This window comes from Danio rerio, chromosome 18 (genome assembly GCF_052040795.2).
Source record: "Danio rerio strain M-AB ecotype USA chromosome 18, GRCz13ab, whole genome shotgun sequence".
Classification (NCBI taxonomy): Eukaryota; Metazoa; Chordata; class Actinopteri; order Cypriniformes; family Danionidae; genus Danio; species Danio rerio.
The window spans coordinates 46,557,133-46,584,026 of record NC_141038.1 but is presented as its reverse complement, the minus strand read 5'-3'; the positions used below and the strand labels follow the sequence as shown (position 1 = coordinate 46,584,026).

The 26,894-nt window shown below is 33.8% G+C and overlaps 1 protein-coding gene and 1 long non-coding RNA gene across 19 annotated transcripts in view; one reads left to right on the top strand and one right to left on the bottom strand.

The window, feature by feature from the left end:
* Positions 1-26,894, bottom strand: part of nectin1b (nectin cell adhesion molecule 1b) — a 527,810-nt gene that overhangs the window by 28,222 nt on the left and 472,694 nt on the right. For 8 of the 18 annotated variants that reach the window (XR_015514334.1, XR_015514335.1, XM_087292096.1 and 5 more), the window contains one exon: positions 9,431-9,603. The exons of 6 other annotated variants lie outside the window; for them this stretch is intronic. Coding sequence is in view for 8 of the 12 variants with exons in the window: in XM_087292096.1 (XP_087148222.1) it covers positions 9,463-9,603 (141 nt within the window). In the remaining 4 variants the exon portion in view is untranslated. The remainder of the gene's footprint in view (positions 1-9,430; positions 9,604-26,894) is intronic. 4 more of the 18 variants (XR_015514336.1, XR_015514338.1, XM_087292098.1 and 1 more) reach the window with 1 other exon arrangement.
* LOC147832921 (uncharacterized) lies at positions 11,333-17,159 on the top strand. The gene is made up of 3 exons (XR_015515436.1): positions 11,333-12,158; positions 12,664-13,216; positions 14,018-17,159. It is a non-coding gene; the product is annotated as an uncharacterized LOC147832921 (long non-coding RNA).

Sequence of the window (26,894 nt, the reverse complement as noted above, 5' to 3'; positions counted from 1 at the left end):
ACTATGGACAGTTGCCTTGAACTGGGCCAAAGCACGCTTGTCCCCCCTCCTGTCTCCCCCGACGGCCCGCACTTACATTACATTCAGGCCTGGGCACGCTTACGTCATTATTAAAGGAATTTAATGATGAAGGTGATTAAAAAAGGAAAAAATGAGAAAGGTATGATGAAATTAAAATTTTTGGCTATTTGCAGAACTATTTATTTTTTATGTCTATGTTACAAAATTTAAGAGTACAAATGGAATCAAACATATAATTTGTCAAAGATGTCAAAAGGATAAAATATGTTTCATGTAAAAAGAAGAGAAAAGTAAAAGAAAACGTAAGTTTAAGTAATAGATGAATGATGTAAGTGGTAATGGGGTGGGAAAATAATAAGCTTATTCTTCATTCCATCCTATTTTCGACCATGTTGAAATTAATTTTTCTGTTAAATATATTTTATCTATGATATTTCTGTTCGAAAAGAAATAAATCAAATCAAGATATTTATGCATTTTTTTAGGTTAAGTTTACACTTAAAATATGTACTTTATTTGTAACAATAGCAGTTATTTGAAAGTTATTTGTTTTACGTATTTCAAAGAAGGTCACTCATTGCTCGCATACCCCACCAAGAGCTCCTAATTTCAGACATTTGTTTTGATATCAACCAATGCTCTTGTGTGTATTTCCATACAGAATATACAGTTGAAGTCAGAATTATTAGCCCCCATGAATTATTAGCACCCTGGTTTATCTTTTCTCAAATTTCTGTTTAACAGAGGGAAGATTTTTTCAACACATTTCTGAACATAATAGTTTTAATAACTCATTTCTAATAACTGATTTATTTTATCTTTGCCATGATGACAGTAAATAATATTTTACTAGATATTTTTTAAGACACTTCTATCCTGCTTAAAGTGACATTTAAAGGCTTAACCAGGTTAATTAGGTCAACGAGGCAGGTTAGAGTAATTAGGCAAGTCATTGTATAACCATGGTTTGTTCTGTAGACTATCAGAAAAATAAATAGCTTTAAGAGGCTAATAGTTTTGTCCTTAAAATAGTTTTTAAAAAATAAACTGCTTTTATTCTAGCCAAAATAAAAAAATTAAATTTTTCCAGAAGAAAAAAATATTATTTGACATGCTGTGAAAATTTCTTTGCTCTGTTAAACATCATTTGGGAAATATTTAAAAAAAGGAAAAAAAAATCAAAGGGGGTTAATAATTCTGACTTCAACTGTATATTGTTTTGAGTATATTTCACAGTGAATCTTTAGTTCATTCAATCTCCATGACATATATATTTTTAAACTTTCAGTTCATATTTATTCTTTAAACTCATTGACTAATATAGCTAAATATTTTTTAGACAAGTACGCAATAATTTAGACTTAAAATATGTAATTTATTTGTAATGATAGCACTTCTTTAAAAATTAGTTTGTTATTTCAGAGATGGTCATTACCGCTCACATACCCGACCAAGAGCATGATTATCTTAGACATTTGTTTTGAAATCAACCACATGACTCTGGTGTGTATCTCTATATGGAATGTATGTTGTTTTGAGTGTTTTGATGCAATTTTACAGCTGTATGCGCTGAAGTTATTAAACTCTTTGCCTATAATCTGCTTAGCAACATTTTTTAGTAGCTGTTGCTGCTGTATGTGCAATATTTTACTAAATATATACGGTTATAAAAACTGATGTTTATAATAATATAGTGTTTAACAGAAATGTGACCTTGGAGCACAGAATCTTATGTTAAACAGGTATTGTTAAATAAATAAATAATAATAATGATAAATAAAAATAAGTAAATAAATAAATAAACAAATTAATAAATAAACAAATAAATCCATCCACTAATTAATTAATTACTTAAATAAAACATTTAAAATAAAATTTAAATAAGTTAAAATAAAATCTTATGTGTTTAACAGGTTTGAAACAAGTGAAGTGCGGGTAAATGATGCCAGAATTTTTATTTATTATTTTTGGGTGAACTATCCTTTTAATTCAACAGTGCTTATATAACAACACCCTGTGTCAGCTAACATTGATTTAGCAATTCCATTTGTTGATTTTTTCTCCCTTGCCTTCAAACTTTACATTCTTAGCTAGGAAAGGCTGTCAGCGTTTTAAAAATTAAATGAAGTCTTTTGTGGAAGTTTTTTTCCCCTTCTTCATGTTTTACGTTGTTCCTGCTCAGCAGTGTTTGCAGTGGTGGCCCTCTGAGAACTCCACGCTGTGATATTAATTGCTTGTTTTAACAGCGAGGCTGACTCATTCAGACTTTACCCCTGAGAACTGCTTTTTTTCTCCTGCTTTCTTTTTCCTCTCGGCTGCTATTATCTAAAAGCAGAAGGGATGAGTTCCTGAACTGATGGGAAATCTGCTGCACACTGGGACAGTAACAGACACAAATCGGACACTCTTGTGTGTTTATCTTATACAGTGCAGATAACGTTAAAAGAATTTTTCTGAAACCTACCGAGCGAGCAAAATGAGAAAATTTCTGAAGATAAAAATTACATACACTAGCAAATAGTTTGGGGTGGGTAAGATTTTTGATGTTTTCACCAAAGCGGTATTTATTTGATCAGAAATATAGTATATATTTTATAACAAAATGTTTCAGGAACCAGCCTAGACTGATCCCATCAGTGTGATTGTAAGGCTTAAAGGCATAGATCACCAAACATTTACTCATCCTTTGTTTGTTTTAAACATGTACAAATTTCTGTCTTCGGACACAAAACAAGTTACTTTGACGAAAGCTGAAAACCTGTTATCATTGACTTCCATAGTAGGAAAAACAAATGCTAAGTCAATGGTTACAGGTTTCTAACTTTCTATGTTAAGTAAAGGATTAATAAATAATTTATTGAAAAAAAGACAGCATTTTTCGTTCATTTTTGCATGAACTATCCCTTTAACGCATTAAAATCACACTGGTGTGATCAGTCTAGTCTGGTTTCTGAAACGTTTTCTGTTCATTCTGTGATTTAAAAAAAATGAAATTACTTATTAATGTTTGAAACAAGTAAAGGATGGGTAAATGGTGACAGAATTTTCATTTGTGCATGAACTATTCCTTTAACCCTTTAATGCATATGATCACACTAGTGTGATCAATCTAGTCTGATTTTTTAAATGGTTTGGAGTAGTTCTGCAATTTCTGAATGATCCTGTTACCATTGATAATTATTACCAGTAATAATTACAAATGAAAATTTGAATCACATGATTAAATTACATTTTAAAATAGAATACAAATTTCAAAATAATAATGTTTCTGATCATATAAATGCAGCCTTGGTGAACACACCAGTTTGATTGATGCATTAAAGGGATAGGTCACAGAAACAAAAATGAATTCTGTTACCATTTACTCATACTTTACTTATTTCAAACATGTACAAGTTTCTGTCTTCGGATACAAAACAAGATTTTTTTGAAGAAAGCTGAAAACCTGTAACCACTGACTTCCATCGTAGAAAAAACAAACACTCAATAGTTACAGGTTTCCAACATCCTTGGAAATATATTCTCTTGTGCGCAAGAGAAGAAAGAAACTTAAAAAGGTATGATACAAGTAAAGGATGAGTAGAAGATGACATAATTTTTTATAAATTTTTGCATGAATGATCCCTTTAATCATTTAATCTATACAATCACACCAGTGTGATCAGTCTAGTCTGGTTTCTAAAACATTTTCTGATTATTCTGCGATTTCTGAAATGAATTACTCATGAATGTTTGAAACAAGTTAAGGATGAATAGATGATCACAACATATATTTTTTAAATGAATGAACCCTTTAACCCTTTAATGCATAAAATCAAACTGGTGTGATCAGTCTAGTCTAGTTTTTGAAACAATTTGCAGTAATTCTGTATTTTCTAAATGATTCGGTCACTGTTAATAATATTTTTCTAGTCTTTTAAAATATAATACCATTTTTAAAATGTTATTGTTTATGATCAAATAAACAGCCTTGGTGAACACACCTGTGTGATTGATGCATTAAAGAGATAGTTTACCCACAAATTTAAATTCTGTCACCATTTCCTCATTCTTTACTTGTTTCAAACATTTATGAGTTTCTTTCTTGTGACACAAAACAAGATCTTTTAAAGAAAGCTGAAAACCTGTATCCACTCTCTTCCATAGTAAGACAAACAAATACTAAGTCAACAGTTACAGGTTTCCAACATCCTTGTAAATATTTTCTTCTGATAGAAATGTAAATTTTTGGATGAACTATCCCTTTAACCTTTTAACGCATACAATCACACAGATGTAATCAGTGTAGTCTGGTTTCTGAAACGTTTTGTGGTAATTCTGTGATTTCAGAATAACTATGTCACCATTAATAATTATCACCAGTAATAATATAAAAAAAAATCTTTGAATCACATTATTAAATTACATTTTAATTACATATGATTGTTTATGATCAAGTAAATGCAGCCTGTTGAACACACCTGTGTTATTGATGCATTAAAGGGATATTTCACCAAAAAATGAAAATTCTGTTACCATTTTCTCATCTTTTTCTTGTCTTAAACATGTTTGAGCTTCTTTCTTTTGACACAAAACAAGATATTTCGAAGAAAGTTGAAAATCTATAACCATATACTTCAAAACATTTCAAACAAATGCTAAGTTAATGGTTACAGGTATTCATCATTCTTGGAAATATTGTCTTCTCTGTTCAGGATAAGAAAGAAACTCAAAAATGTTTGAAACAAGTAAAGGATGAGTATTTTTTTTAATGAACTATTCCTTTAATCCTTTAATGCATGCAATCACACTGGTGTGATCAGTCTAGTGTGGTTTCTAAAATGGTTGCAATAATTCTGTAATTTCTGAATTATGTGGTCACTGTTAATAATCATCACAGTAATAATTCTAAAAACTAATACTTGAATCACATGATTAAATTCGATTTTAAAATATAATATTTTTTTTTAAATGTTACTGATCAAATAAATGCACTTTAATAGAGAAATGAACTAAGTCACCTACCTTGCCTTTAAAATCATGTGAAGAAAATAAGGAATAAAAAATGAACCAATGTGAAGCTGATGTGTATCTTAGTTTTTCCCCTAGTCTAACTCTTACCTGGTACTGTTACAGAATTAGGATGAGTAGAATCACTTGCAATGCTATTTTAGTTATTCAGTAGGGGACAATCTCAATAAAGAGTTAGCAGATATTAAGCAGACAGTCAAGTAATTCTCTAAGGACTAATAGTTCTCACATATTGTCAACAGAATGTCTTAAGGGGGCCGTCAAAATAAATTACCTAATTCTGTCTGTACTTCTGGAAACCCCAAACCACCTTATAGATGTCTCTTGCAGTATATTAAACAGTGAAATTAAGATTTTTTGGGGGAGGCTTATCACTTGATCGTGTTGGTATCGTGGTAGCTCATCTGTTTAAGCTTTAGTCAGATTTAAGGACAGCCGCTAAACATATGGCAATCACAATTGCAATTAACCAAGATGCCCACTCGTATATCTCTTCCAGATCCTCGTTAAACATGGTTTTCCTCATTTAATCAACCTCTTGAATAATATATAAAGCATTTGCTGCAACGTAATCAATCTCAGCTGTAAAAAAAAAATCACACTCTTTGGACCACACATGCATGTCATTCGAGCCCCATGCAGACAGTTTATTTGGATTACAATTGGTTGCTTTTAAATATATAAAGCTTTATAAAGAAGCAAAGCCTTTTTCAAGCTTGTTCATGGATATGTGTTTACACCGACTTTTAAAAAGTCTCTCCCATTTTTTTTTTCAGCCAAGTCAGGGGTGTTTTAATGTTGTGAGTGTATAGTAAACCAGATTACTCATCAGATTGTCTGATTTACTAGATTTCAATGAATCTACTATATAATTAATTTGCTTATAATTTATTTTGACTGTACTGTTGCCAAGATAAATTTGCATTGGACTAAAAGAGGGGACAATTAAATTAAGATATTTTGAAGAAAGCTAAAAACCCGTAACCATTAACTTCCATAGGAGGATAAATAAACACTAAGTCAATGGTTACAGGTTTCCTACATCCCAAAATTTCCTACAACACAAGTAAAGTATGAGTAAATGGTGACAGAACTTTCATTTTTGCATGAACTATCCCTTTAAAGTATACGATCACACCGGTGTGATCAGTTTAGCCTGGCTATTCAGATTTTTAGTGTTGTGCGTGTGTAGTAAATCAGATTAATCATCAGAATGCCTGATTTACTAGATTTAAATGAATCTACTATATAATTAAATCAAGTTTAATTTATCTTGACTGCATTCCAGGCAAGATAAATTTCGACCAGTGCCACAAAAAAAAAACATAAATGAACAAATAGTCGAAACTTAATAATGCGTGAATGTTGTTGCATTAGATTAAAGGGGAGAGTTAAAATGTCTGGGTGTTATTTATTGCCTTATTTATTTTAATACAAACTTTCAAAAAAAAAAAACTTTTTGAAAATACTGTTATTGTTGCTCATTTTTTTTAAATGATCCAATGCAACAAACATTAAAATAATTAATTAACAATAATAAAAAATAAAAATAAAATAAATACTTTAAAATAAAAGTTGCTGCCTTTTTTCTACCTTTTTTTTTTTTAAAAGTTGGTTTAAATTAATGCTGAAAGTCATTTCTGTTTGCTGATTATTATTTTATAATAAAAAATAAAGTATGAAAAAAATAAGCTGATACATACTTAACTTTATGCTTTATAATGTTTTAGTTTTGTATTCAAAGAAATGAATGTCATCAAATGCATATCTTTGCAATTTTTCAATCAAAAACTTTAACTGGGCATTTTTGTAGCAATTTTTTATTGTATGTCAATGGTGCTAAATTTCAGCCATTTTTGGGATTTTTTCTGCTCTTTTTTTCTAATATTTCCTAAGTTCTGTTTAACATAGAACATTTATTTAACACAATTTTAACATAATAGATTTAATAACTAATTTTTAATGACTGATTGATTTTGGATTTGTCATGATAACATGACAAATATTTAATATTTATTTTACAAGATACTACACAGTAAGCAAAATTATTGCAGCTTAACTGCTTTTAGTATAATCTAATTACATTTTCTAGCCATTTCAACTTTCAACCTGCTAAAAATTGTAAGTAAACTTTATATAACTTCAAAAGAATTTGTTGATTTAACCCAAATAACTTATCAAAAATAATTTATAGTAACAAACCCATTTGTTGTCATAAATTTTTTGTCATATCATATATATATATATATATATATATATATATATATATATATATATATATATATATATATATATATATATATGTAACTATTTTTTTCGACAGTAGAAAGAAATTCATAAAGGTTTGAGTAAACAGCGAGTGAATTTTTTTATTAAGGGTTTAACTACACTGTAAAAAAAACAAGACAACAAATATTTTATTGTTATGTAACTCATTATGTATTTTATTTTTAAGATATACAAAGTTTAACTTAATCTTTTAGTCAGTTTGACTGATGTAAGTCGAGATGACAAAAAAAAAAGTTAATTTATTTAACAATGGAAACTTTTATGGCAGCAAGATTATTTTTTACAGTGTAGGTTAACTATGATGGATTTAAAAACAATGAACAAATGCCTCTGACCTCATAATATGTTAATGTCCTTTATTTCCATTACATTATTTTTTATGCTGCTTTAACTTATTTTAATAAGTTAATCAGCTCCAACAAAATATTGAAAGCTATACAAAGTTTTAGTTTATAATTTTTCTCAGTTTGATTAATGTAATTTGAGATGACTAGAAAAGTTATAAATAGTTATAAATAACTTATACCTGTATCCTGCACTTGCTGCTATTGCACTCCTGGTTAGACCTAAGCTGCATTTTGTTGTCTTGTACTTGTACATGTGTAATGACAATAAAGTTAAACTAATCTAATTTACACTGAAAATTGAAAAAAAAAACATTAATAAATAAAGCATTACTTCATCCAATTAAATATAAATGTTTTTGATTAAGAAATATTTTTTTTGACCAATGTAAAATTTTCAACAAAAACTCAATATGCTTTGTACTTTTATGGACTTAAAAAAAATGTTTAAGGCAAATGATTTATTTTTCAATGGCTTAAGTGATCAAATGTAGATTTGAAACCATTACCCTAAATATTTATTCTTTTTTATTTAGACGAATGTGGAAATGCCTCTTTGATCTCATAATATGTTGATTTCCATACTTAATCAAGGTCACTATTAATGCCCGTTTATTTTCATTAAACAAACCAAAATACTCATCCAATTAGAAGGCAGTTTTGTACATCACACACTGAAAAAAATATATTGGATATATTGTAAATGGATTTACAAAATTTTTTAAGAAAACTGGTTGCAAACAATTTATATAGGCTGAATTTAAACAAACAAATGAAGTTAAACACTACTAAATGTAATTTTTTGTTGAAATGATATAGTCGAAGTCAGAATTATTAGCCCTCCTGTATATTTCCCCTCTACGACCCTATTTAATGCCGGCAAAGTCGAACACGAAAGCAGCTTGAATCGGAAGGTGCGAGCATGTCTGCGGTCTGGAGGTATTATTAAGTTGATGACGACAACATTGCCATAGCAAACTGGGATGTGTAAACTTGGGATTGCCTGCCGTGTATTTTAATTTGAGGTGCTAATATTACATTTAAAAATATATATTTACTGTTGAAATATAGTGAAGAATTGTATGTCATTTATTACTTGATTGTTCAAACTATCTCACAGAAGTGCTCTGCTTGTTAACAGAGTTGTTGAATGCTAAAATAAGGTGAATTCAATAAAAAATTAGGATCATTCTGTTTCTTGGCTGTTCTTTGTGCTTTTTTATGTATTGCAGAAGTATCGGATGAGGTTTCGGTATCGGTAGATACTCAAAAGTGACTTAAACTCAGACTCGGAGGCAAATATACCTGATTGACATCCCTAGTTTGTTCTGAAGACAATGGAAAATAAATATTGCTTAAGGGGGCTAATAAAATTGACCTAAAAATGGTGTTTAAAAAATTAAAAAACGCTTTTATTTTAGCCGAAATAAAACAAATAAGACTTTTACCAGAAGAAAAAATATTATAGGACATACTGTGAAAATTTCCTTGCTCTGTTAAACATCATTTGAGAAAGATTTGATCTAATTCATAGGAGGGTGAATCATTTTGACTTCAACTGTAAATTGTTTGCAACCACGTACCCTAAACAGAATTGAGTAAATCCAATAAATCTCTTTTTTTTTTCAGTGTAGATATAATAAAACCAAAAACCCAAATCCAACAGAACACAAGCAGGAAGCACAGAAGGAATGGAGTGTTTTCAGTGAGAGAGAGTGAGGGACAAACAGAGGAGAAGAAACACAGGAGTGCAGCAGTCTGTGTACCTTCATAAGGGAAAGGCCTACAATGGCATGCGTTAGTGTGAGCTAGGCTGGATGGTTGCGTACTCGACAAGGTCCCCGGCCGTTTGCACTGAGCTGCGTGGACTGGGAGAGGAAGCCAGAGCTGCAGTATCCAGTTCCGCGTACTGGACATCACAGTCCTTGTGGCCAGAGTTCTGGAGATGAGAGAGGTGGAGAGGGTGAATGAGGAGCTCACACACACACACACTCACACACACATCCAGAAGACAGAACAGAGCTGTTACTCCGCACACAGAGAACAGACTCTGGGTTAGTGGAAATGAGAGAGACAAAAAATATTAAATGATTCACTGAGGAGGATGGACAGAATGACTTTTATTCAGCTTTTTTCATGCCGTTTTTTGTTCGTTTGTTTGTTTGAAGGTGAACATCTGTAAAAAAGTTTAGATAAATAAATAAAACTTTTTTAATGAAGCCTATTTCTAAATAGTTTTTATTCAATGTTATATAATGTTCTCAATTAGGATATTTTTAATTGGCCACATATTCCCTTCAGTTTGTCATAAAGCCTATAAATATATTAAATGATTCACTGAGGAGGACAGACACAGTGACTTTTATTCTGCCTTTTTATCTGTTTTTGTTTTAAGATGAAGAAGATTTCTCGGGAAAAAATTATATGGATAAATGGATAAAGTTAAACATATTTTTTAATGAAACCCTCTCTTAATGGGGTTGTTCACTCAAATAAAATAAAAATAAAAGGAAATAAAGTAAAATAAATAAAATAAAATAAAATAAAAATGTAATAAAATTAAATAAAAGAAAATGAAATGAAATGAGAAAAAATAATATAAAATAAAACAAAATAAAAATATTATTAAAATGAAATGAAATAAAACAAAATAAATTAATTAATAAATTAAATTAGATTAAATAAAAAATAAAATGAAACGAAAGAAAAGAAAATGAAACAAAAAACTAAATAAAATAAAATAAATGTTCTCATTATGACATTTTTATGACATCTCTCCAGTTTGAAACCTCAAATAAAGCATATGAATTATATCTATTGACATTGTTAAAATATAAGGTTATTTTTTAGAATTTATTTTTATTTATTGATTATTTAATTGTTTACTTAGTTAATTACTTACATACATACATACATACAGACAGACAGACAGACAGACAGACAGACAGACAGACAGACAGACATATTTAACAAAAAAAAATAATTCTACAAAAAAATCGACAAAACTAAACAAAACACAAAACAAACAAAAAATGAACACAAAACAAAAGAAGAACAAAACTACATAGTACAAAACTAAATAAAAAACTATCAAAAATAATTAAAAACAAAAACAAAAAAATAAAAACAAAAAAAAAACTAGACACAAAAAGACACCATACTAAACAAAAAAACTAATAAAAAACCCCAAAAAAAATTGGCAAAATAAAATACAAAACAAAACAGAGAAAAATGAAAAAAAAAATAATCAAACAAACAACAAATAAAAAACAAAACAATAAACATGCAAAACAAAAGAAAACAAAACCCCAAAATATGAACAAAATACAAAACAAAACACACTTAACTAAATAAAACAAACAAATAAACTAAACAAAAAGCACACAATTAAACTAAATAACATAATTACACAAAACTAAAATACACACAAAATATAACAAACAAATAAAAAAACTATATAAAGACAAAACAAGCACAAAAGCCCAAAACAAAATACAAAACACACACACACACACACACACACACACACACAAATACACACTCACACACACACAAACAAATACACACACACACACGCACACACACACACACACACAAACCATTAATTACAAACACATTAAAAAACATTTTTACAAATTACTTTTACTTTTTTTATAATTTTTTTATTTACCCTATGGCCTTTATAGTTGTGCAAGTAATATTTTTTTAACGCTACAGTAACATAAATTGTGTGTAAACATGTCAGAGGCATTTGTCAATGTGTTGGTCTCAGTCTGCCTTCTGCCCATACAGCTGTTAAATCATGTAGTTCAGGCTCCTCCAGTGAAGTGACATGGAAGAGCTGAGCTGAGCTGAGATGAATGGACAGACATTATGAAGCATGATAATGATAACACAGAACGCAGACATGCTGATGTTTTCATATGGAGACAGATGGCCTGGTGTGTAACCGATAAATCAATCAAGGCTAGAACAAACAAACCCCAGCCTCTTTAGAAGGGCCAAGGACTCAAACACTGCTCCTCAAGGTTGAACAAATGACATTCAGTGATGTGGATCTGAGAGATGACACACACACACACACACACACACACACACACAGCGGCCCCGGATTTAAACAATGCTTTAGTGGCAAATTTACAGATATTAAAGCAAACAAATCTGATAGATTAAGCACTTTTGTTAAGTTCTTTCATTACTGCAATGCTTTACTCATTAATTTTTCTCCAGTAAACAACTCGCTAATTCAAATGATTAATTCAGAGTGAGTCTGCAGTGGACAAATCACTAATTCAAATGATCCATTCAGAGTGAATCTCTAGTAAACAACTCACTTATTCAAATGATCCATTCAGAGTGAATCTCCAGTAAACAACTCACAAATTCAAATGATTAATCCAGAGTGATTCTACAGCAGACAACTCACAAATTCAATTGATCCACTCAGAGTGAATCTCCAGTAAACAACTCACTAATTCAAATGATCCATTCAGAGTGGATCTCTAGTAAACAACTCACTAACTCACATGATCCATTCAGAGTGAATCTCCAGTAAACAACTCACCAATTCAAATGATTAATTCAGAGTGATTCTACAGTAGACAACTCACTAATTCAAATGATCTATTCAGAGTGAATCTCTAGTAAACAACTCACAAATTCAAATGATTAATCCAGAGTGATTCTACAGCAGACAACTCACTAATTTAATTGATCCACTCAGAGTGAATCTCCAGTAAACAACTCACTAATTCAAATGATCCACTCAGAGTGAATCTCCAGTAAACAACTCACTAATTCAAATGATCCACTCAGAGTGAATCTCCAGTAAACAACTCACTAACTCACATGATCCATTCAGAGTAAATCTCCAGTAAACAACTCACCAATTCAAATGATTAATTCAGAGTGATTCTACAGTAGACAACTCACTAATTCAATTGATCCACTCAGAGCGAATCTCCAGTAAACAACTCACTAATTCAATTGATCCACTCAGAGTGAATCTCCAGTAAACAACTCACTAATTCAAATGATCCACTCAGAGTGAATCTCCAGTAAACAACTCACTAATTCAAATGATCCATTCAGAGTGGATCTCTAGTAAACAACTCAGTAACTCACATGATCCATTCAGAGTGAATCTCCAGTAAACAACTCACCAATTCAAATGATTAATTCAGAGTGATTCTACAGTAAACAACTCACTAATTCAAATGATCCACTCAGAGTGAATCTCCAGTAAACAACTCACTAACTCAAATGATCCATTCAGAGTGGATCTCCAGCAAACAACTCACCAATTCAAATGATCCATTCAGAGTGGATCTCCAGTAAACAACTCACCATTTCAAATGATCCATTCATTGTGAATCTCCAGTAAACAACTCAATAATTCAAACGATCCATTCAGAGTGAATCTCTGGCAAACAACACTCTGATTAAAATGATCCATTCAGAGTAAATCTCCAGTAAACAACTCACTAATTCAAATGATCCATTCAGAGTGAATCTCCAGTAAACAACTCACTAATTCAAATGATCCATTTAGAGTGGATCTCCAGTAAACAACTCACTAATTCAAATTATCCATTCAGAGTGAATCTCCAGTAAACAACTTACTAATTCAAATGATCCATTCAGAGTGAATCTCCAGTAAACAACTCACTAACTCAAATGATCCATTCAGAGTGGATCTCCAGCAAACAACTCACCAATTCAAATGATCCATTCAGAGTGGATCTCCAGTAAACAACTCACCATTTCAAATGATCCATTCATTGTGAATCTCCAGTAAACAACTCAATAATTCAAACGATCCATTCAGAGTGAATCTCTGGCAAACAACACTCTGATTAAAATGATCCATTCAGAGTAAATCTTTAGTAAACAACTCACTAATTCAAATGATCCATTCAGAGTGAATCTCCAGTAAACAACTCACTAATTCAAATGATCCATTTAGAGTGGATCTCCAGTAAACAACTCACTAATTCAAATGATCCATTCAGAGTGAATCTCCAGTAAACAACTCACTAATTCAAATGATCCATTCAGAGTGAATCTCCAGTAAACAATTTACTAATTCAAATGATCCATTCAGAGTGAATCTCCAGTAAACAGCTCACTAATTCAAATGATCCATTCAGAGTGAATCTCCAGTAAACAATTTACTAATTCAAATGATCCATTCAGAGTGAATCTCCAGTAAACAGCTCACTAATTCAAATGATCCATTTAGAGTGGATCTCCAGTAAACAACTCACTAATTCAAATGATCCATTCAGAGTGAATCTCCAGTAAACAACTCACTAATTCAAATGATCCATTCAGAGTGAATCTCCAGTAAACAGCGTCAGTGGAGCGACGACGCGAGAAAGCAATCATTAAGTGAGGAGCGGCGAAGAGGGATGTAGTGGAGCGACGACGTGAGGAAGCGTTCAGAAACTGAGGAGCAATCCCAAACTGGAGAGGGGGGTTAGTGTTGCGTAGCGGCCCAACCTGATCACAAACTAAAGACTGTGGGTGTCGACTAGGGGGGGGGGGGGGATGAGATTACGCGGGGCCCCCCGCAGTGCGTACCTTGCGGGCCCGTCCGCTACGTCACTGGGCACGTGCCCCAGTAAATGTAGTCTAGCGAAACCCCTGTCTACAGGCATCACACAGGTAAACACACACACACACACACAGTGTATTATACATATAATACTGTAACAAAAGCAGGACGAGACATGATCAGAGGAAGACAGAAAACAAAGTGAGCAAATGTGTCAACACACTTAAGAACGGCAACAAAAAAAGCAGCACAATCAAAAACAATCAGCCATTCACGCTTAATAAAATCTGACAAGCATAACACAAAAAACAAACCAAACAGAGACTAAAACAACCCAAGAACATTAGGATCAGATGAGATGGCGGTGTTTTGAAATTATTTAGCCCATGAAATGCTTATGAGACAACTCCAATCTCATAAAAAGGTCGTTATCCACGTTGTTCCGGCCACAAATGGTTGAATTGTAATAAAAGAATGCGCAATTTGCGAGCGACGCTCTGGATTTCACCCGCAGGCCGCATTAATGTGGCGGTTCTTCAGCCATTATCCAATCACCACCGAGAAGCTAATGAACACTCGGGTGGAATTCTATAATCTCCCAGTGGTGGCACTTTATATTCAAACTAGGAGCGCAAACTGTCATCCTCCTTTATCATTACTTTCCCTTTCGTTTTCAGGCACAGCGGGATTTTCACTTCTGCTTTGACAGTTCCTATCCTTTTTATATCCCACAGTCCATGATAACATCGAGCGGATAATTGTTTTATTCAGATTCAAATGACAAACCCAGCGACGGCGCGGCAGAGGAAGGGGCTTGTAATCTTCAGTAATTCGGTAGGTTTGTAAGCCGGTGTGATTGTGTGTGTGTGAACAGATGCTGCAGATATTGGTTTTGATGTCTGGCTGATAGTAATGCGAATGGACGTTGAGTGTGAGGTATCCGCTGCTCCTTCTGAATGGGAGATGAGATGAGCTCTGCGGTATTTGTGTGTCTTTGGCGCAGTGCTGTGAACTCCCTGGCCTTCTCTGCTTAAGATGACAAAGTGAACAGGCAGACGGGTTGCCTCTACACCTACCCCACGCGTCTCCGCCTCCGGGGGGGTTCGGGAGGATTTAGGAAGACGCTGGCTGCATGTTGATTCACCTGACTGGTATCTGTACTGTACAATGTGTGAGATGGAAAACGGAGAGGGGATTCTGAAAGCCATCTTCGTCTTTTTTCGAAAGGTCGTCCTTTGTAAAACTGAATCCCTTCTAGTGTTGCCAGATTGGGTGGACGACTTCCAGACCAAAACCTGCCCATTCATCGAATAACCCACCCCAAAACATTAGCTGCCAAAATTGTCATGTTAAACAAGGCTGATACTGTTTTACGCAGGAGATTATGATGTGTGTTTGTTATTTTTGGATTAATTGTAAAAGGTATCTATTATTAGGTGACTAGAGTTGTCAGATTGGGGTATTAACATGTCATTTTGGTGTTGTTTACAATAGTGCATTTTCATTTCAAAGGATATATTATGTTAAAGCTCTACGTCTGGTGTTCACACTACTCTGGCAAAATAGAGACATTAAAACAGAGTTTTGTGAAAGCACCAAAGACCCTGTTTTAGTTTAGAAACAGGGCTAAAATGAAAATGCACCAGTAAAACTCACCGATTCAAATGCTTTATTCAGAGTGAGTCTCCAGTAAACAACTCACTGATTCAAGTGATTCATTCTGAAAGAGCCTCTGGTGGACAATTCACTGATTCAAGTGATTTATTCAGAGTGAGTCTCCAGTAAACAACTCACAGATTCAAGTGATTCATTCAGAAAGAAACTCTATTCAAAATCGACCTAGACCAATATTTGGAAACTATCCAGCATTCTCTTCATCCAAAAGCAACAAAAACGGTATCCTTATATTCTTCTTTTGTGTCTCTTTAAGATGTAACTTTATTTCATCAGTCCTATTTTTGTTACCCTGGCGTTTATTTGTCTTTGTGTGTATTTTTGTGCATTTGTTTATTTATTTCAATTATTTGTCTCTATGTATGTAATTGTATTTGATTGGACTCTTTAATAAAAAAAAATAAAATAAAAAAAACATACTTATTCAAGTGATTCATTTAGGGTGAGTCTCCAGTAAACAACTCACTGATTCCAATGCTTTATTCAGAGTGAGTTTCTAGTAAACAGCTCACTGATTTAAATGCTTTATTCAGAGTGAGACTACCTTAAACAACTCACTGATTCAAATGCTTTATTCAGAGTGAGTTTCTAGTAAACAGCTCACTGATTCAAATGCTTTATTCAGAGTGAATCTTCAGTAAACAGCTCACTGATTTAAATGCTTTATTCAGAGTGAGTCTCCAGTAAACAGCTCACTGATTTAAATGCTTTATTCAGAGTGAGACTACCGTAAACAGCTCACTGATTCAAATGCTTTATTCAGGGTGAGTCTCCAGTAAACAACTCACTGATTTAAATGCGTTATTCAGAGTGAGTTGCCAGTAAACAAGTCACTGATTCAAATGCTTTATTCAGAGTGAGTCTACCGCAAACAACTCACTGATTCAAATGCTTTATTCAGAGTGAGTCTCCAGCAAACAGCTCACTGATTCAAATGCTTTATTCAGAGTGAGTCTCCAGCAAACAGCTTACTGATTCAAATGCTTTATTCAGAGTGAGTTGCCAGTAAACAACTCACTGATTCAAATGCTTTATTCAGAGTGAGTCTACAGCAAACAGCTCTTTGATTCAAATGCTTTATTTAGAGTGAGTCTACCGTAAACAACTCACTGATTCAAATGCTTTATTCAGAGTGAGTCTACCGTAAACAACTCACTGATTCAAATGCTTTATTCAGAGTGAGTCTCCAGCAAACTGCTTACTGATTCAAATGCTTTATTTAAAGTGAGTCTCCAGCAAACAGCTCACTGATTCAAATGCTATATATCCAAAACCTTTTGTTTATATGGCCCAATGACTATAATTTTAAATAGCCGTAATTTCAATATTTAACAAAATAATTGTAATTATGATTTTTCCCTTAATTAAACAGTCCTAGTCTTCTGTGTTTTTAAAATGATCTGTTTTCGGATTAAAGATGCCGGAATAGTGTGGACACCAGGCAAACTGTCGCAAAACTTATGTGTTTTAAACCAAAAATGCAGTAGCGTAAACAGCACCTGAGGTATATCGTCTGACACTGACATATAGTTTACAAGGTGTTTTACTGACATCAAAACACTGATTCAGCGATTACTCAAGTCACAGTACATTTGGGAAAGTTGTACTGTTTCTTTCAGCACACCTTCTAATGTTCATTTATGTGTTTATCTTGCTATTACTATACTAAATCACTTCACATCTGGCTTCGTCTCCTCTGTCGAAGTGCCGGCTTTCACTAACTGCAACTGGATCGATATGAAAAATGTGATGTGAAATGCGAAAATATACTTTGATGTGACTGGATACCATTGATTAGTCTATTTTTGTTTGACAAAATCTAGAATAGAAATCTTTGTTAGAATTTCTTTTGCAAAATGCCTGAAAAAGACATCTCATGAGTGTTTTCTTTTCAATCTTATCAAATGACATTTAAACACCCAATTTAAATAAACACATTTAAATATGTCTATTTATTTGTTCATTGTTTGCTCATTTAAATTGTGATTTATTAAAATACATTTTCATGCATATATTATTAAATTGATAATTTGATTCTTCATTTTTTTTCTAACTGACACTCCTGCCCCTCCATAATGTTGCCCCCAAATTGATCACAGCAATGATGTTTTATGTATTTAGTATTCAATATTAGTGACAAATGTGAAATTGCAGACTGAACATGTAAACATCAATTTCACAAAATGATCTCTAAAAAAAAAATAAGAAGAAAAAGAAAGGAAAGCACTCATGAGATGTCTTTTTCAGGCATTTATATTTTTATTTTAGTTTTATATTTTAAGATTTATTTTTTAGTTTCTGTCACACAAAAAGTATTTTTAAATGTATAGTTTTTTTTCTTTTCTTTTTTATTAAATGACATTTAAAAACACACTTTAAGTGAACATATTTAAATATGTCTATTTATTTGTTCATCATTTGCTCCTTTGAATTGTGATTTATTTAAATACATTTTCATGCTTCAATTATTACATTTATAATTTGATTCATTTTATTTCTAACGGGAACTCCTGGACCTCCATACCATGCTATATTGCTCAGCTTTAAGTAAGAACAGGATGTTAAAATGAGGTTCCACGCTGTAAAAAAAATATCTGTTAGTATAGTATATGCAGAAGGACTTGCAGTAACCTGGGTCAAGCGCTTCCAGTGAACTGTATGCTGTTACAAAATTGGCATGTTTAAGGTTGTTTTTCTTTAAAAATCAACAATCTCCACTGCCTGATTGATATATGATAAAAAGTGAGTCTCAGATTGTACAAGAAGCACTGCATTAAATTCAATTTCCCCTGCTATGTCTTTAAAATATGAACATTCATTTTACTCCAGTATTTTCAGTGGTGTTACTGCTGATCCTGACAGTGCTTGTGTGTATATGGCTTTTTATCTTGTTTTACACTTAAACAGATAAATGAATGCTGAAGTCTATTTAACTGATTGTATATTATTTTGCATTACAACATCGATGCTGTAGGAACCTTATAAAATTTTAAAAAGTCACATTAACCGTTCACCAGAAGTTTACAAGTATGGGAAGAAACACTTGCTGTACCCTATTAAGAGTTTCTGTATTTTGTAATTCACAACTGTTTTCTGTTTATTTACGCTTGTGAATTGCATTATGGGACTTTGGTCTCTCCTCTGTCGACTTTTGATGTTTAAAATTCAAGTTTACAGTTCAACAAAATGACTTTTATTGACATTTTAGTACACTGAAAAAACGATGTCTGCAAAATTGTTGCAAATACTTTATATGGGTTGAATTTAATCAAACAAATTATGTTTAGTAATGTTCAACTTAATTTATTTGATTAAATTCAACCCAAATAAATTGTTTACAACCATTAAACTTATTGATATTTTTTTGTAAATCCAAGAAATCATCTTTGAATAATTAATTTCAGTGTAGTTTGAAATAATATAATGTAAAGTGTCACAATTTCTTCTTTTTCTTATTAATTTTCTTCTTCTTCTTCTTCTTCTTCTTCTTCTTATTATTATTATTATTATTATTATTATTATTATTATTATCTTTGTTGTTGTGACATGTTGGAGTTGGTTGATTTATTAATTTATGTTTTTTTTTTCTTTGAGGTTTACACCTCGCACCTGCAGATCATTTCGACTGGCGGCTTTGTAAGCGGAAGCTGAGTGTGTTTCGGGGTGGCTCTTTGTTTTCCAGCGCGTCTGGCTGATCCTCCCGATCTTTCCTCTCTTAAGATTATGACCCAAACTTGTTGAGAATCTCTACGTATCCTGTGCAGATGAAGGTCTGAGACTTGTGCGCGTCTTGTGCAGTTGCTGCTAAGAAGCCATGCTGGTGTTGTTGCCGTTTATTTAATTCCTTGTTGAGTTATGCTTTCTCTATGGTTTATGTTTTGTGTATGTTTGTTTTAGCTATTGTTTTGATTGAGAAATATTGTTTAATTTTTAAAATTTTTGTTGCCACCTTATTTTGAACGGACACTTATTTTCTGGTCTCTTAATAAATAGAGAATTGTGCTTCTGAGTTCTGTTTCCTTTTGTTGCTAACCCCTTCCCTAGATGAGCCTTAAAATAAATAAATAAATAAATAAATAAATAAATAAAAGAAAGAAATAAAAACTGGGGTTTGTAACAAAATAAATAATATAGAAAATAATAAAAATAATATACAGAATAATATAGAGAAATACGTCTGTAAAATAACAGATGTACTGGCAGTTTATTACAAGGTTTTTGTCCCACTATACACAACACCAACCCAAAACGCCTGAACACTTTAAACTATTAAAAATGCTAATAAAAGCCACTTTTCACGGTTAAAAGTTGTATGAAGAAAGATCAAAGTCTCAAAATACAAATCACAAGCATAAATAAACAGGAATAAAAAAATAAAAACATGAATCACAAAATAAGGAAAACTGCTATTTTACAGATATTTTTTACAGTGATCACTGAACATAAATACAGGAAGTGCTACATCCACCTCACTTTAGAGCCACTGGTGGAAAGTCATCAGTGTGGAGGTCTAGGAAATTTGACGTTGATTACTTGGGACTCAATCTGAAATGGCTTTTCAGCCACACACCAATCACTTCCCCAATGTTTCTGCCCTTTTCAACAATTGAAACACATTCCAGTGAGCACAATGGATATGCTAGTCAAGCTAATTACAGTCACATCAGTGATTGGGGGCAGTGTATCCCCTCTGGGAGCCCGCGTTCTGGATCAGAAAAGCTCCTTCATTAGTCTTCAGCTCTTTTCATTAGCAAGAACACTAAGAACTTAAGCACCCACACTGTCAATTTGACATCACAGACAATATGCCTGCAATATGTGTCAGGCTCTAATGTATTTTTCATTCCTTTTATATAGTCGATGCAAACTGATGCAGCATTACAAATAAAGCTGTCACACATACATTAATTTAGATTAGATGTTTCCTAGCATGAGCGCCTTGAGTCAAATAATATTGAATTTACGCAGCTTTATGCTCTCGTATGAAAATGTGCGAATACGCTATTGTGTAGTTGGAGTAATTAGGGTTTGATGGTTCATGTTTACACACAGCACAACAAATCCAGTGGAGTTTTTTGTTAAACTTATATTCACTCAGAAAATTAATTTTGCTGCTTGTTCAAAAGACTTTAAAATGAGCTGAATCAACACAATTCTTAATCCCTGTTACCCTAAAATCTACAAAAAGTTTGCCAAAAGTTTAGTGTCAGGTATTTGATGTCTTTGTTGACTACTTAACAACACTCTAAAATACATATGCCCACTTCATTTTAGCACAGACTCGAACACAATTATGTATGGGGTCAATTTGACACCAAGAAAAACAAACATGGTTTGCTGGGCATGTATTGTCTAAAGCAGGGGTCTCAAACTCGCGGGCCGCGGACCATTTGCGGCCCTCATTGCAATATTTTGTGGCCCGCGCCGATCGCTGTACACTGACAGAATCAGTGATTCTATCCGTACTCAGTGGTCACTGGCATTCCCCGCCCGCCGTGTAAACAAAGGGGCGGGGATGCCGGTGACATCACCACGCACCCCGCCCCTTTGTTAGACGCTGTGACGGGCGGGAAGTGTTAGGAGGGAACTCGCGCCGGCCAGAACCAAGGTAAGCTGTTCCCGCCCCTGCCTGCCACTTAGCTACCTATATGCAGCCTGCCACCTACCTAGCTACAGCCTGCATCTTATATATATAATAGGTAGATACTGACTGGTACAGACTGATGTGACTGGAGTGGGGTGGGGGTGTTTTATTTATACATATATACGCCTTTTTTTTAGGTGAGGGAATGGAAGTTTTGAGTGAGTTCCTCCACTTTTTTCCTTTTTGGGAGCACATATTTGTGTGAGAAGTTGTTCTCCACCTTGAACTTCAATAAGTCAAAGTACAGGTCTAGACTTAATGATGATCATCTTCAAGCCATACTGAGGGTCTCAACTGCTTCCGCTCTAAAGCCAAATGTGGTTCAGATTTGTGAGAAGAAGCGCTGTCAAGTCTCTGGCAGCAAGGAGTAGGCAAAAGATGCCATGTTCAGAAGAACTGTTCATAATCTTCACTCAATGTTCTATTAATGTTCAGGACACTTCATGTTCAGAAGAAATAATTAAAACTGTTAATAATGACATTTGAGGACTTTTTTTTGTGAAATCCCTTATGCGGCCCAGCCTCACCCAGACTTTGCCTCCTGCGGCCCCCAGGTAAATTGAGTTTGAGACCCCTGATCTAAAGGGACAGCGGCCACTAAATGGAACCAGACATTCATCCACAGTGATGTGGGGACCTGGAATGTAAAGAAAGGGCAATCGCTGAACCCACTTATCCCATCCGTATTACTGCAAGTTTGTCTCTGCCCTTCCTTGTTTTCTTGTCATCAAAGTGTATGATATGGGAGAAAACATGTAATGTCTTCAGAGACATGATGGCTTGTTTTGCTTCTCTATTGGACTTGTACACTCCTGTCAAAATGAGCAATCCAATATAGGCTTGCAAATCAGTCACATCAAAGTTTTTGCAGCTGCCGCCATAGACCCTCCTCCCCTCTTAGTTAGTCATTTCAAGTATATAATGTTCAATTGATTGTGTAATCAAAAGCTGAAATGCTGATTTTATGTCTTGAACATGACTGACAGCATATCTGGTGGGCCCTGGAACCTCAAGTCAGAATAACAACACGTGAAAATAAGTGATGTGGCTAGCAGCAGTGAAGAGATTGTAAATAAAGGATGTAAGTATGTCACCAGAGTGGCTTTTTGGTTTCTTTTCTTGTGCATCCAAGCCACTAGCACCCCATCTGAAAGATTTTTAGCATATGGTCATTCTACTTCACAATTTGTAATGTTGCAGAATTTATTTGAATAATAATAATATTATTTGTGTAATAACAATATTTGAATAAAGCTCAGGTTTAATTATCGTAATTTGTTTTGTTTACAGAGTTTGAGGTTAACTGTCTCATTATTATTCACAGCTTAAAGTTTGTTTTGATTGTTCAGCGTTTACACTTTACCACTGCACACACTTTGTAACATTTTATTCATCAAGTTTAAGAGTTTCTTTAGCACTCAGGTTTATCTTATTATAAAGAGATCAGATATTTGTTTAAATATTTTTGGTTTTAAAAGATTTGTCTTAGTAATGTTGATGAATTAAAATAGTTAAATAAAAAAATCCTAATATTCCAAAATGGATTGTTAAAAAATATTCAATAATTATCGATATTGTATAATAGGAAACATAATATCATAAGGACTTTTTTATATACTGTACCTACTGTAATCATGGCAAAGATAAAACAAATCAGTAATTATAAATGAGTTATTAAAACTATTATGTTTAGAAATGTGTTGAAAAAAAATCTTTATTTTCTTAAACAGAAATAGTAGGAAAACAATATACAAGGTGACCAATAATTCAGCAACTCTAATAATTCTGACTTCAACTGTATATCAAAACGTGACACCTTTATTTATTGAAAATGTCTACCTTGAGCTTCTCTGCATGTTTGTATTAGTATGACTGCAATTATCTTTGGTCCTTCAGAAAACACACTTCACCTTTACACAAAAGGTCAGCTAGACACTGTGCATTTTATTAAAGCACAGCAAAGGTTGAAAAACACAGGAAGGTTGGTTATTTGCATCTAGCAGCAATCCTAGCTGCATCAGACAGTATTCCTTCTCTATGGTATCAACAAATGTATTATTCCTACCAATAAAGAAACCCCCAACAACAAAAGCCACATCCTTCAAACACGCTGCAAGTGCATTGCTGTGTTTAACGAGAACGAGACTCCGATCATTCCACCGTCGTGTCGCACCATCAACGCCATCCTGACAAATGTGACATTTTCACACACAATAAGCCTCGACGAAACTATAAAAGATGACAAACAACGAGCAGGCAGGAGAATGTGGCTCTTGAAGAGGCATGCGGCTCAGAGTTATAGAGAAGCAAAAGCATCCAATATAACACAGCCTGCAAATGAGAGTCGAGGGCGGAAAGACAATGCAACGTGATGCAGAGCGTTACAATCTATCCATGCAGGGTTGCTGGGTAACTACTGTCTTAATTGCCCTGGACTGTAGGGCACTATTATATGAGAAAGAATGAGGTGCGGAGTGACCTAAAGACTGAAAACCTCAAAGCAAGGACCAACAAGTTCAGTTTCAAGAACAGCCGGATTATATTTGGGTTGCTGTGCAGCTTCAACGTTATTGTAATTCAGTGAGATAAAGAAGTATTTGGAAATTTGGGTTAGATGTATTTACGAAATGCTCCACTTGATTCCTTTGTTAAAAAATGGACTGAGTCGGTGCAATAACCTAGTGGTTAGCGTGCCGACATATGGTGCAATAACACGTCAGGGCGTCGTGAGTTCGAATTCTGGCTCGACGACATTTCCCTACCCTACCCCCTCTCTCTCTCCCACTTCGCTTCCTGTCCCAATACTATCCTATCTAATAAAGGCAAAAAGGCCAAAAATAAATATTTAAGAAAAAATAACAAAAGACTGAAACAAAAGCTCCAATGCAAAAAGATAGAGACATCGCGGTATCGTAAACACTTTTGACAGGAAAGTGTTGAATCAAGGACTGTCGCCTCACAGCAAGAAAGTTGCTGGTTTGAGCCCCGGCTGGGCCAGTTGACATTTCTGTGTGGAGTTTTCTCGGTTTCCCGGTGCTCCGGTTTCCCCCATGGTCCAAAGACAAGTGTTTGTACATAATCAAGAAATCACTTAGATACAGTCATACAAGTAATTGTGAATTTACATAGACAGGTCTCTAACATGCGACACTCATGCAAACTGGATCTGTGAAAAGCTTCACCAAAGACTATTTTCTACGAAGGTTATAGTTCTATGGTGTTGATAAGAAAATCATGTACTTATTTTATCTGGCTGTATTTGAGAGTGTCATCAGGTATGCATACCTGTCAACATTGGTATGTGGAAATAAGGGATATGCCCACTATAATAAGGCATTCCCCCGACCCCCTTTAAAAAATCCCCAAATTACTAAATATGCTAATTCGGAGCTGTTTCATTGTAAATAAACAGTTAAATGGTGAGTAATATGTTTTATTATTATTACTTACAAAAGAAAAAATAAATAGTATACATCAGCAGCAGATAAATTAGCAAACAGTTCAGCTTATTAAAATGAATAGCTATTATAATGAAATAGAATCAAAACTCATGGTCGTTTCTTCACTGTATAACGTACAAATTCTGATTAAAGAGCAACGATTAAATGATTTATTTAGATTTTTTTTTTTCGTTTGATTACATTAAATAGGTGTCCCTTTAAAAATGCACACATCTAACATTGAAATGAAAGCATTCGCCTGCTTTCCTAACTGTTAATGCTCATTTAGGAAGATATTACTTGTGTTTGAAAAAAAAAAAAACTCACCATGATCAACATCTTTAGATATTAATATTATTAAATATGTGTATATGTCTGTTAAAACACGCACCCAAAACCCAGACTTTTGCTCCGCTTTAAAACACGAGTACAGAATCTGTTGGGGAAACAGCTTCTGTTAATCACTGAGGAGCACGTCAGCTGACAGTCATGCACCTCTATATGACTGTTTTGAGGGTTGCATATGAACGGAGATGACACTTGTAATGCAAAGGAAGGGAATCGCGCCATTTTTATGTTTATTTCAAAGTGTTTTTGTGCCTAAACAAAGCGAAAGCACAGAACAGACTCACATTTTAGAGCAAGGGGTGGCCCCTTATGGTTAGGCGGTACGGCTTGCGTATAGGAAGCCTAGACTATTTAATGTTTATTTGCCACCCTTCAGAGAAAGACTGAAAATACGGGAGAAATATGGGAAAATACCTTTACGGTATCATAGCAGGATAGAACTGTAAAATACGGGAGAATCCCGGGAAAAACGGGAGGGTTGACAGGTATGAGTATGGTCTATCTCAAGGATGGGCAAACTTGATCCTTGAGGGCCGGTGTCCCTGCAGAGTTTTGTTCCAACACTAGTCAAACACACCTGAACAAGCTAATCAGTGTCTTCAAGATCACTTGAACTCTATAGGGAGGTCTTTTTGAATCGGGTTGGAGCTAAACTATGCAGGACACTGGCCCTCCAGGATCAAGTTTGCCCACACCCAGTCTATCTACATGGTATGGCAATCTTTCTGTAAATCTGAAATCAAAATTTTTTTATATTATCAGACCTGCTATGAGACTAATAAGATTTGAAACTTCAAACACTTTACGAGCAATGCACTCAAATGAAGTGAAAAGATTTCTGAACAATCCATCTCATACTCTTCCAATTTTACAATCTTTTACCTTCTGGTAGAGGATACAGTACCTTCCGTTGGAAGCGGAACAGACTTAACTCTTTTATGCCAGTGTCAATCAGACTATTGAACACTGATTGATAGTGTGCTTATGCTTTTTTCCTGTATGTAATTCTTTTGCATATTTGCTTATTTTTGTAGTGTCAGAACTTGCTGAAGTGCTCTGTGAGTCCCCTTGAGGAACAATAAAGTATACAAACAAACAAACAACGAAATTGCCCTTCAAGAGCCGATGATTGATTATAAAGTGTGTTTAGCATGCTGTCAAGATACAAGATGTGCAGCACCTGATGCTATGGATACTGGGAGCCTGTGCTGGCATTTCTTCTGCGGTGTTGCCATCAGTGTGTGAAGAGTGGGAGAAGAGAGTTGCATTGACAATCCAACACAATGGGCAGCACATTGAACACATTTTATAAGTGGTCATGAAAGAATAAAGTTACGTTAAAACCAAGCACACCATTGCTTTTCTTGTGAAATTCCCAATATGTTTGATGTGTCAAATGACCCTCTTCCTATTGAAACAAAAGTTGGATCCAAGATGTCCGACTTCAAAATGGCCACCATGGTCACCACCCATCTTGAAAAGTTTGCCCCCTCGCATATACTAATGTGCCACAAACAGGACGTTAATATCACCAACCATTCCCATTTTATTAAGGTGTGTCCATATAA